At 39.4% G+C, this 12,485-nt stretch overlaps 1 protein-coding gene across 3 annotated transcripts in view; it reads left to right on the top strand.

Annotated features, from left to right (window-relative positions):
* Positions 1 to 12,485, top strand: part of PECR (peroxisomal trans-2-enoyl-CoA reductase) — a 44,631-nt gene that overhangs the window by 2,389 nt on the left and 29,757 nt on the right. For all 3 annotated transcript variants that reach the window (XM_055573406.1, XM_055573408.1, XM_055573407.1), the window contains exons 2-3: positions 8,303 to 8,436; positions 10,415 to 10,580. In XM_055573406.1, the coding sequence (XP_055429381.1) occupies positions 8,303 to 8,436; positions 10,415 to 10,580 (300 nt within the window). The remainder of the gene's footprint in view (positions 1 to 8,302; positions 8,437 to 10,414; positions 10,581 to 12,485) is intronic.

The following is a 12,485-nucleotide window of genomic DNA, read 5'->3' as shown; positions in this document are numbered from 1 at the left end:
TTAACTACCTAGGCTTAAGGCATATGAATCACGGGTTAACTTTGATTATATCTTTTTCTTCCTTTGTTCAGACTAGTTTCAGGGAATCTGGGAGGTGGGTTTGGGCATGTACACTTAGGGTATGTAAGGTTTTCACAAAAACTGGTTGGGGTCCTTGGCTAAGAGGAGACTCTGTGTTGGGCCCTCTGGTGTAATAAACTACACTCCACTATCTGCATCATCCTTCTAAGTGAGTTTGTTTCCCGGAACGTGTGGCTACAACACCTTGGATTGTAAGGAGATCCAACCAGTCAATCCTGAAGGAAATCAGTCCTGAATATTCATTGGAAGGACTGATGCTGAAGCTGAAACTCCAATACTTTGGCCACCTGATGTGAAGAGCTGACTCATTTGAAAAGACCCTGATGCTGGGAAGATTGAAGGCAGGAGGAGAAGGGGATGACAGAGGATGAGATGGTTGGATGGCATCACCGACTCAATGGACATGAGTTTGAGTAAACTCCAGGATTTGGTGATGGACAGGGAGGCCTGGTGTGCTGCCGTCCATGGGGTCGCAAAGAGCTGGACATGACTGAGTGACTGAACTGAACTGAATCTGACCCTGGTGCAACTTCATGGCCATTACTCTCTACGTTACTCCCAACACCAAACTGTATCCCTGTTCAGGAAAATCCATAAGAAAAGTAGTCTTGGTTGTCATTTTCTGTGAAGGTCAGGTACTAGGCTTCACAGCAGATTCATCAGATCCTGGCTCAGCCTTCCAATGTACTTGTAAAAAACAGTAGTGTTGTATTGGAAATACATTTCCTTCAATGAAAGAATATGCAAATACTTTTTACTCTGACTTGCTCAGCTTAATTTTTTTCTACCAGAATTAATGGCTATTTCTGAAAATTGTTACAGAAACCCAAATCGGGCAAATTAAACAATAGCCAATTCTCTTTCCAGTGAGAAGGCTACTATTTTTTGGCGTGAAATACAAGTTGGATTTTGAGGCAAGTGGTGATTATTGTGTTGTCTTTCACATCCAAATGATTTTGACTATTCCTTTTCTGTGAGGATGGTGAAAGCCCTAGCTCACAAGGGTAAGATGTAGTGCACAGAATTGGAACTCTCTTTCATCTATTTCATCTATGTCTGACAGATGCTATTAGACAAAAGGAGCCCTGATTCCATCAAGGAATATTGAACCTAAGACCATTCACATTGAATTCAAGCCAAATCCTTGTCTCTGTCCTCAAGTTAGTCATTCCCTTTCTGTGACAGTGGCTCAGCTGGTAAAGAATCTGCCTGCAACCTGGGTTTGATCCCTGAGTTGGGAAGATCCCCCCTGGAGAAGTGAAAGACTACCCACTCCAGTATTCTGGCCTGGAGATCCATGGACTGAATAGTCCATGGGGTCGCAAGGAGTCAGACACGACTGAGCGACTTGCACTTTCACCTTCTGTGACAGTGGATAAAATGAAAGTAGGAATTCCAAGTGGAAATTGTGAGGCAAGACAGCACTTTTTGTTGCTCTGGTGACTGGGTTCTTACCAACACCTGGGACCTAGAAGGTGCTGAAATGGAGCACTCTGAGTTGAAGATTGAAAGAAATCAGTATCAACCCAGGCAAAAATCAATATATTTGGCTACAATTGCCTCATATGTGGAAATAACTCATTATTTGCTGGTTACTTCGGTACCTTGTTCTAAGTAAATTTATCAGTCTGAGTTTGTCTTGCAATTCATATAAACAAAAATGTTCATCCAAATCGTTTAGCATAAGGGTGACGAGAAGGATAATGTCTAATAATTTTATAAAATAAGAACATTGCAATAACCAGGCAGTATTGAAGTATATAAAAGAAAACTAAAATGAGCTTTCCCATTCTGCCCATCTCCTAAACTCCCTTCCTGGTGATTTTCTATAAGTCACCCACATGCACAAATATACACACGTGTCTGTATTTTTTTATTTATAAAACCAAGACTGTAGTATTGTTGTTGTATGCATATGTAATAATGTATTTAACTGTTCCTTTAATGGAATTGTAGATTTCTAGTTTTACCCACCATTGCAACATTCTGCCTTGTAATACCTTTATACCCTGGTTCAAGTTTATATACCAGTTAAAATAAATACCTTTTAAAGTTGTGTCCCAGGATAGCTGTTGTAAGATTAGATAACTTACCAGAGGTGTTCAGCATTCAGATAGTAATTAGTGATAATTTGGGAATCTTCTAATTAGATAATTCCTGTGACTAATCCTAGTTACGGTTCCCTATGTCTCATATTTTGAGACCTTGGTCAAAATAGGCATTAATCACCTAGAATTCCTGAGGATTTTTTTTTTTTTTAATGTGGATTTAGGAAGAGTTATATATATCCACTTTCCTTACCTCGTTCAGCCTGTGCTCTCCTCTGGAAACTAGAATAGATAATGCCTGTCTTGAAGGCAGAAAGATTGAAGAAAGAACGGCATAGGACAGAGGCCATGGCTGATCCAGGGGAACTTGTTTCTCCTTTTCATTTTACTAATCAGATTCCCACGTCCAAGGTAAGAGAAACCAAGGCAAACCATAAAATATCACAGTAATCCAAGTCTACGCCCCAACCAGTAATGCTGAAGAAGCTGAACTTGAACGGTTCTTTGAAGACCTACAAGACCTTTTAGAACTAACACCCAAAAAAGATGTCCTTTTCATTATAGGGGACTGGAATGCAAAAGTAGGAAGTCAAGAAACACCTGGAGTAACAGGTAAATTTGGCCTTGGAATATGGAATGAAGTAGGGCAAAGGCTAATAGAGTTTTGCCAAGAGAACACACTGGTCATAGCAAACACCCTCTTCCAACAACACAAGAGAAGACTCTACACATGGACATCACCAGATGGTCAACACTGAAATCAGATTGATTCTATTCTTTGCAGCCAAAGATGGAGAAGCTTTATACAGTCAGCAAAAACAAGACCAGGAGCTGACTGTGGCTCAGATCATGAACTCCTTATTGCCAAATTCAGACTTAAGTTGAAGACAGTGGGGAAAACCACTAGACCATTCAGATAAGACCTAAATCAAATCCCTTATGATTATACAGTGGAAGTGAGAAATAGATTTAAGGGACTAGATCTGATAGATAGAGTGCCTGATGAACTGTGAATACAGGTTCGTGACATTGTACAGTAGACAGGTATCAAGACCATCCCCATGAAAAAGAAATGCAAAAAAGCAAAATGGCTGTCTGGGGAGGCCTTACAAATACCTGTGAATAGAAGAGAAGCAAAAAGCAAAGGAGAAAAGGAAAGATATAAGCATCTGAATGCAGAGTTCCAAAGAATAGCAAGAAGAGATAAGAAAGCCTTCCTCAGCGATCAATGCAAAGAAATAGAGGAAAACAACAGAATGGGAAAGACTAGAGATCTCTTCAAGAAAATTAGAGATACCAAGGGAACATTTCATGCAAAGATGGGCTCGATAAAGGACAGAAACGGTATGGACCTACCAGAAGCAGAAGATATTAAGAAGAGGTGGCAAGAATACACAGAAGAACTGTACAAAAAAGATCTTCACGACCCAGATAATCACGATGGTGTGATCACTGACCTACAGCCAGACATCCTGGAATGTGAAGTCAAGTGGGCCTTAGAAAGCATCACTATGAACAAAGCTAGTGCAGGTGATGGAATTCCAGTTGAGCTATTCCAAATCCTGGAAGATGATGCTGTGAAAGTGCTGCACTCAATATGCCAGCAAATTTGGAAAACTCAGCAGTGGCCACAGGACTGGAAAAGGTCAGTTTTCATTCCAATCCCAAAGAAAGGCAATGCCAAAGAATGCTCAAACTACTGCACAATTGCACTCATCTCACACACTAGTAATGCTCAAAATTCTCCAAGCCAGGCTTCAGCAATACGTGAACTATGAACTTGCAGATGTTCAAGCTGGTGTTAGAAAAGGCAGAGGAACCAGAGATCAAATTGCCAACATCTGCTGGATCATGGAAAAAGCAAGAGGGTTCCAGAAAAACATCTATTTCTGCTTTATTGACTATGCCAAAGCCTTTGACTGTGTGCTTGCTGCTTCTGCCAAGTCACTTCAGTCGTATCCGACTCTGTGTGACCCCATAGATGGCAGCCCACCAGGCTCCTCTGTCCCTGGGATTCTCTAGGCAAGAATACTGGAGTGGGTTGCCATTTCCTTCTTCAGTGCATGAAAGTGAAAAGTGAAAGTGAAGTTGCTCAGTCGTGTCCGACTCTTAGCGACCCTATGGACTGCAGCCTACCAGGCTCCTCCGTCCATGGGATTTTCCAGGCAAGAGTACTGGAGTGGGGTGCCATTGCCTTCTCCACTTTGACTGTGTAGATCACAATAAACTGGAAAATTCTTCAAGAGATGGGAATACCAGACAACCTGATCTGCCTCTTGAGAAACCTATATGCAGGTCAGGAAGCAACAGTTAGAACTGGACATGGAACAACAGACTGGTTCCAAATAGGAAAAGGAATATGTCAAGGCTGTATATTGTCACCTTGCTTATTTAACTTATATGCAGAGTACATCATGAGGAACGGTAGAAGCACAAGCTGGAATCAAGATTGCCGGGAGAAATATCAGTAACCTCAGATATGCAGGTGACACCACCCTTATGGCAGAAAGTGAAGAGGAGCTAAAAAGCCTCTGGATGAAAGTGAAAGAGGAGAGTGAAAAAGTTGGCTTAAAACTCAACATTCAGAAAACGAAGATCATGGCATTTGGTCCCATCGCTTCATGGGAAATAGATGGGGAACCAGTGGAAACAGTGTCAGACTTTATTTTTTGGGGCTCCAAAATCACTGCAGATGGTGACTGAAGCCATGAAATTAAAAGACGCTTACTCCTTGGAAGGAAAGTTATGACCAATCTAGATAGCATATTCAAAAGCAGAGACATTACTTTGCCAACAAATGTCCATCTAGTCAAGGCTATGGTTTTTCCAGTGGTCATGTATGGATGTGGGAGTTGGACTGTGAAGACAGCTGAGTGCCGAAGAATTGATGCTTTTGAACTGTGGTGTTGGAGAAGACTCTTGAGAGTCCCTTGGACTGCAAGGAGATCCAACCAGTCCATTCTAAAGGAGATCAGCCCTGGGTGTTCTTTGGAAGGATTGATTCTAAAGCTGAAACTCTAATACTTTGGCCACCTCATGCGAAGAGTTGACTCATTGGAAAAGACTCTGATGCTGGGAGGGATTGGGGGCAGGAGGAGAAGGGGACGACAGAAGATGAGATGGCTGGATGGCATCACTGACTTGATGGACATGAGTCTGAGTGAACTCCGGGAGTTGGTGATGGACAGGGAGGCCTGGCGTGCTACAATTAATGGGGTCGCAGAGTGGGACATGACTGAGTGACTGAACTGAACTGAATCAGATTAGTTCTTCCTCCTAACTCAGGGAAACTTTGTTAGACCTGGGCTGAAAATGTGTGTTTCAGTTCTTTCCCCTCTTGAGAGCAGAAGTTGCCTTCTGGAAATAGAAGTAGAAAGGAAGAACAGTTCTCCTAACAATATAATATATGCTTTGTTGAAAATTGCACATCAATTTTGATAAATTGAATTCTCTTTTAAAGTTAGTCTTGTCTTAGAAGGAATTCATGGTGAATTTAATATTTGCTTTGTAAAGGTCTCAGATTACCTATCAAAATTATTAAAAATTATCTGCATATGGAATTCACTAAATGATAACCTCAGCTTGAAAGATAGTTTTTTTTTAAGTGCCTTATTTTAATGTGCAGAAACTACCTCCTTGTATACAACTGCTGCTACTGCTAAGTCGCTTCAGTCATGTCCGACTCTGTGCGACCCCATAGACGGCAGCTCACCAGGCTCCCCCGTCCCTGGGATTCTCCAGACAAGAACACTGGAGTGGGTTGCCATTTCCTTCTCCATTGCATTAAAGTGAAAAGTGAAAGGGAAGTCACTCAGTCGTGTCCGCCTCTTAGCGATCCCATGGACTGCAGCGTACCAGGCTCCTCCATCCATGGGATTTTCCAAGCAGGAGTATTGGAGTCGGGTGCCATTGCCTTCTCTGCCTGTACAACTAGTTCCGGCCAAAATGCAGAGCCATTTTACTTTTAACCTTTCCAAATGTCATCTGTTCCATATGTTAATATTGAATATGTGGCCTGTTTGTAGTATAACAGTTATAACAATGACAGGGTCCCAGTCCTCCAGGAGACGAAAGTGAGTGGGAGGAGACTGTTAATTATTATCCAGTACAGGCTTAAGGGCTCTATTAGTGTAAGGGATACAGTGGGCTTCCCAGGTCATGCTATAGGTGAAAACCCCGCCTCCCAGTGCAGGAGACATTCATGTAACAATTAAACACTGTCCTCATACATTCTGCTTCTATATGTGTGGTAAGACCTACAATACATTGATACCATTTTTACTTTCAACAATCACCTTTCAATAGAAATAAGAAAAGCCTTCATATTTATTTACTCACATAGTGACCATTTCTGGTTCTCTCTCTCCTTTTCTGTAGATTTAGATTTTCATCTTGTATCATTGCCTTTCTGCTTAAAGAACTTCCTTTAATCTTTTTGTAGTGAAGTTCTGTTTTCAAGAATTCTTCTGGATATTATATGTGTGAACGACTCTTTATTTTGCCATTATTTTTTTTAATATTTATATTATTTAATTATTTAATAGATATATATAATTTAACGAAAGTGGGAACATTTATGTATTTATGGGAGGAGAAAACACAATGGCAAGCAGTATGTTTTTCAAACCCCAACTGATAACATCAAACAATTCAGGCTTCATTTTAGTGGGTAACAGCACCATTCATTCTTCCCTGAAACTGGAATTGAAATCTGTTTTCACGGGGTAAGAGTTCTAGGTTCCAAAACTCCCATCTCCTCTCCCACCCCAGTACTTTCAAGTACTTGTCTTGACTTGCGTTGTTTCTGAAAATAAGTCTTCTGTCTTCTTTGTGTGTTTTGTGTTCTTTTTCTCTGGCTGCTTTTAATATTTTCCACTGTATCTCTGGTTTAATTATGTTGTCAGTGTTATTCCTGGGTCTCTTTTTATTAATTAACTTCTCTTCTCATTCTGGGTTGTATTTCCTTACTTCTTTATGTACCTTGTGGATTTTCAGTGGATACCAGACGTTTGAATTTTACTTTGTTGGAGGCTGTTTTTTTGTTTGTTTGTTTTTTTTGTTTTTTTTTTTGATGTCTGATCTTATTTATTTGTTACTCTTAGAACATCTCATTTTTGACTGGACTCAGAAGTAGAAGCTCCCAGAGAGGACAGCCTCCCTCTCTTGGCAATCTGTTCCTGCCGTTTTTCTTTGGCTTCCTTCAATCTCTCGACCAAAAGTTTTGCATTCTGCAACCTCTTCCTTATTTTTCTTAAGTATGCTGTTGCTTCAGAGCAATACGCCTGGGTTTGTGTTGCAGAACATGGGGAGTAACAAGATGCTTAATCTTGGGCGCTTGGGTCCTAGGTAACTATGTTATTATCATTGTATGGATATTTTTGTATTGTTGCAAACATTGCTGAACTTTGTTCTGTGATGTAGTTAACTTGGTAGCAGTTTGATACTTTAAAGAGGCTTTCTTTCTGTTAAGTACTGTCCTAAACAGCCTTTAGTCTAGCGTTAATTTTGCTTCACTATTGAGGCCATACCCTCTGGGTACTTTGTCCAATACCTTGTCAGAGTGTTTTCCTGGTTGGAACATTAACTTTTGTCTAGTGCTGTACGAGTGTCAGGGTTTGTTCCTTCTGCTTATTTTGGTTGGTTCTTTCCTCAGCCTCAGATTGTGTCTTTTCTCATATGTACCGATCAGTGCTCAGCTGATCTGAGGGAACTCGAGAGATCTCTGGAGTTCTCTCCCTGTGTACCTCCTTTGTCTCTGTGTTGCTGTTTAATCTAGCTGTCTTAGCCGCCCCAGACTCCCAACTTCATCTCTTCTACCCAGGAGCCTGCTGGGCTCTGAGTGGATTCTTCCTCCCTACGCTGCAGTCTGAAGACACTCTCTAGGCAGCAGTCTGGAATAATAATAGGGCTCACATTTTGTTTCCTGTGTTCACTGTCACTGTCCTGTGCTCCCTGATACCCAATGCCTGGAAATCCTTGTTGCATAATTTGTTCAGTGTTTTAGTTACTCTAGTTGTTCTGTTTGAATTAGGATCAATTCAGTTCCTGTTACCATAACAGACGTTCTCATTCATATTTCTATTCATATTTTCTAAACATTTTTGCTTTTGGAATGTAGACAATTAATGAAAATATATCAATATTTACTTGTTCTTTGACTGTTGTCTCCTCAGGATGTAATGTGGTCATTGCGTCCCGTAAGTTTGATAGGTTAAAATCTGCTGCAGATGAACTGAATGCCAGTCTGCCTCCTACGGTCCAGGCTCAAGTTACTCCCATAAAATGTAACATCCGTAATGAAGAGGAGGTAAAGCTAATCTCTCTCTTTTTTTTTAATTGAAATACAGTTGATTTACAATGTCATGTTTAATTTTTGCTGTATAGCAAAGTGACTCAGTTATATATGTGTGTGTGTGTGTGTGTGTGTGTGTGTCCTTTTTCATATTCTTCTCCATTATGGTTCATCACAGGATATTGAATATAGTTTCATACGCTATATAGTAGGACCTTGTTGTTTATCCATCCTTTATATAATACCTTGTATCTGCTAATCCCACACTCCCAATTCTTCCTTCCTCCTTGGCAACCACAAATCTGTTCTGTGTATCTGTGAGTCTGTTTTTGTCTTGTAGACATGTTGATTTGTGTCATATTTTAGATTCCACATATAAGTGAGGTCATATAGTATTTGTTTTTCTTATTTCACATAGTATGGTATTTTCAAGGTTCATCCATGTTGCTGAGTTTTGAGTTCACTCGCTCAGTTGTGTCCGACTCTTTGCGACCCCCATGAACTGCAGCACACCAGGCCTCCCTGTCCATCACCAACTCCCAGAGTCCACCCAAACCTATGTCCACTGTGTTGGTGATGCCATCCAACCATCTCATCCTCTGTTGTCCCCTTCTCCTCCCGCCCTCAATCTTTCCCAACATCAGGGTCTTTTCAAATGAGTCAGCTTTCCGCATCGGGTGGCCAAAGTATTAGAGTTTCAGCTTCAGCATCAGTCCCTCCAATGAACACCCAGGACTGATCTCCTTTAGGATGGACTGACTGGATCTCCTTGTAGTCCAAGGGACTCTCAAGAGTCTTCTCCAACACCACAGTTCAAAAGCATCCATTCTTTGGTGCTCAGCAAGTAGCCTCAGGAGAAAGAGAGGAAGGGAAGACGTGGAGGGAAGCTAAGCAAGAACAGTTTAGTCTGGAGGCTACCTTTCATGCCTTCTGCCCTTTAACTCATTTTGTAATGTCTGTTTCATCACTCTCCAATATTCTGAGTTGGTTGTTTACAGATTCAGTTCAGTTCAGTTCAGTCGTTTAGTTGTGTCTGACTCTGCGACCCTGTGAACCGCAGCACACCAGGCCTCCCTGTCCATCACCAACTCCTGGAGTCCACCCAAACCCATGTCCATTGAGTTGGTGATGCCATCCAACCATCTCGTCATCTGTTGCCCCCTTCTCCGCCTGCCCTCAATCTTTCCCAGCATCAGGGTCTTTTCAAATGAGTCAGCTCTTCGCATCAGGTGGCCAAAGTATTGGAGTTTCAGCTTCAACATGAGTCCTTCCAGTGAACACCCAGGATATTATATGTATTTACAGTTTACAGATTATTGGATGAGTGATCCAAATCCTTGGACAAATCTTGTCATCAAAATTCTAAATTTAGCATTATGATCTATGGGTATTGAAGCATATTGATATGAAGCATATTGAAGCATATGGGTATTTAGCATATTGATCTATGGGTGACACAGGGTTTTCAGGTTTATTCATTGTGACTACATCTTCATTTATTATGGTTCTCAGAGTTACTATTCACTGTGAGATATTGTAAGCTCTGCTACTCTTCTAAAGCACATGATAAAGTCCAAGTAGCAAGTTAGTTATTAACCAGTTCACTCTTAAAATTTTATTTGTTTGCTGGAGTATAATTGATGTACAATATTACATAAGTTACAGGTGTATAATATAGTGATTCATAATTTTTAAAGGTGATACTCCATTTATAGTTACCATAAAATATTTGCTATATTCCCCATGTTGTATAATATATTCATTTAACTTCTTTTATACCTAACAGGCTGTAGCTCTTAATCTCCTACCCCTCCATTGTTGCTCTCTGCTTCCCTCTTGACACTGGTAACCACTGGTTTATGCTCTGTCTCTATGAATCTGCTTCTTTTTTTTTGTTATATTCACTAGTTTGTTGTACTTTTTAGATTCTACATATAAATGCTGTCATATAGTGTTTGTCTGTAACTAGTTCACTTTTACTGTTTTTCTTTAGGTAAATAATTTGGTCAATTCCACCTTAGATATTTATGGTAAGATCAATTTCTTAGTAAACAACGGAGGAGGCCAGTTCTTCTCTCCTGCTGAAAAAATCAGTTCAAAGGGGTGGAATGCTGTGATTGAAACCAACCTGACGGGCACCTTCTACATGTGCAAAGCAGGCAAGTGTGATCAATAATCCAAAAAGTCAAAGTGTATTTATGTTAAGATCATAGGGCACCTGAAAGAGAAATTGTGAGGGGCTCAGAACACTGAGTCCCTCACAACACTTATTGTCATCAACACTTATTGCCCTAATTTAACTTATATACAATATAGCCATGTAAATTGCTACATTTCTGGAGAGTAATTTGGCAGTATTTTAAAAATATGAATTTGCTTGATCTGTTGATTTTATTTCTAGAAAGTTACGTAAAAATGATTAAGAATTTGTACAAAGATATAGCTACAGAGTGCTTCATTAAATTAAGGAAAACTCCATACTTATTTTGTTTTTAAGAAATAAATCTGTTAAACCTATTGTAAGGACCTATTAATTCCGTGAAACCTTCAAGGAGAATACCAGAGTCCACATTTTTTCTGACTAATAAGTAACTAGCACACATGCATAGTTTTTGGATTAAAGGTTATCTTTCATAGGTGGTAATACTCAACCCTGAAATTGGGTAACTGAAGAGTTTCCTTACAAGCTATTCAGGACATTTCTATGCTGCAAAATGTGAAATGAGTATAATTCTGACCCACAGGGTCTTCACCCCAACATGGATTAGGCTTTATATTTTTAGCATTTCTAAGTCAAAGGTCTTGAAGACATTTTCAGGCTTTATCTAACTGGTAATACAGAGTTCTGTATTAATTGTGACACCAGGATTGACTACTGAAGTGTAGAGATCCAGAAAAATAGAGGCGCTTGAATAAGATATTTGATTTCTCCCTCACATAAAAATTCAAGGTGTATAGTCCAGGGATAGTATGGTAGTTTCATAATCATTAGGGAATAAGGATCTTTCTTCTTGTTTACAGTCTTTAACATGTCCATTCCCTAGTCCAAAATGGCTGCTTCAGTTCCTGCCATCATAACTGCATTCTAGACAGCAGGAATTCAGAGAAGTGTAAAATTCATTCTTTTTAACAGCATTGTCTGGAAGTAGCACCATTACATTTACTGACATTCATCATCAACTCAAACTCAGTTAAATGATTATGCCTACCTATAAGTGATACTGGGAAATAGAATCTTTAGCTGTGTGCCTAAGTACAAATTCAATTTCTTGTAAGAAGAGAAGAATGAGTGCTAGGAGACAGGTTTTAGTCTCTGACTCAGCCTTCATAGTTCAGTGCTTTGACATCTTCCAGCACTCAAGTCAGCAATCTCTTACAAACCATCAGTTCCATTAATTAGAACTTTGCAGAGTCTAGATTCAGTTATGATTTTTATTAGCCAGAATTGAATTAAAGAATCCAAGGCCTATAGTTTTTATTTTGTTTTTACTTTAAACAATGGGACTTAGCTTTTGGTTTTGACAGCAAGGAATATGGGACATATATTTTTCTATACCAGAATAATAATAGTGAAAAACTGAAAACCATTTAAATATTTTAAAGTAAAATATTAGTTGAGTGAAGTTTTATACATCTATAGGATAAAGTACTATGCAGCCACTAAAAATATAGGTACAAAAGTCTACTTCTCAGTATGAAAAGATATTCCTAGATATCACTGAGTGAAAAAAAAGGTTTAAAACACTATCCAGAGTGATCACATTTCTGCAAAAAACAGTATATATTTATTATCTGGCTATATATAAATAGAGATAATTCTGAAAGAGTTTCTAATAAAACATTGACATCTCTGGGAGGTAAAATTACATACTATTTTCATCTTTTTCTTTTTGCTTCTCTGCTTTTTCTAATTTTTCTAAATTGAATGTGTATTGTTTATATAATTAAAATAATTTAAGTCATGACTGCCCTGAAGTTTCAGCTTCTTCAGCTTGTGCTCTTTGACACCATATGCGGCTGTTAAAGAATTGTGTAAAGATCCACGTTTAAATTTCTGGTGAATT

This window comes from Bubalus kerabau, chromosome 3 (assembly GCF_029407905.1).
Source record: "Bubalus kerabau isolate K-KA32 ecotype Philippines breed swamp buffalo chromosome 3, PCC_UOA_SB_1v2, whole genome shotgun sequence".
Lineage (NCBI taxonomy): Eukaryota > Metazoa > Chordata > Mammalia > Artiodactyla > Bovidae > Bubalus > Bubalus kerabau.
This window is presented reverse-complemented; position numbering and strand designations above follow the sequence as displayed.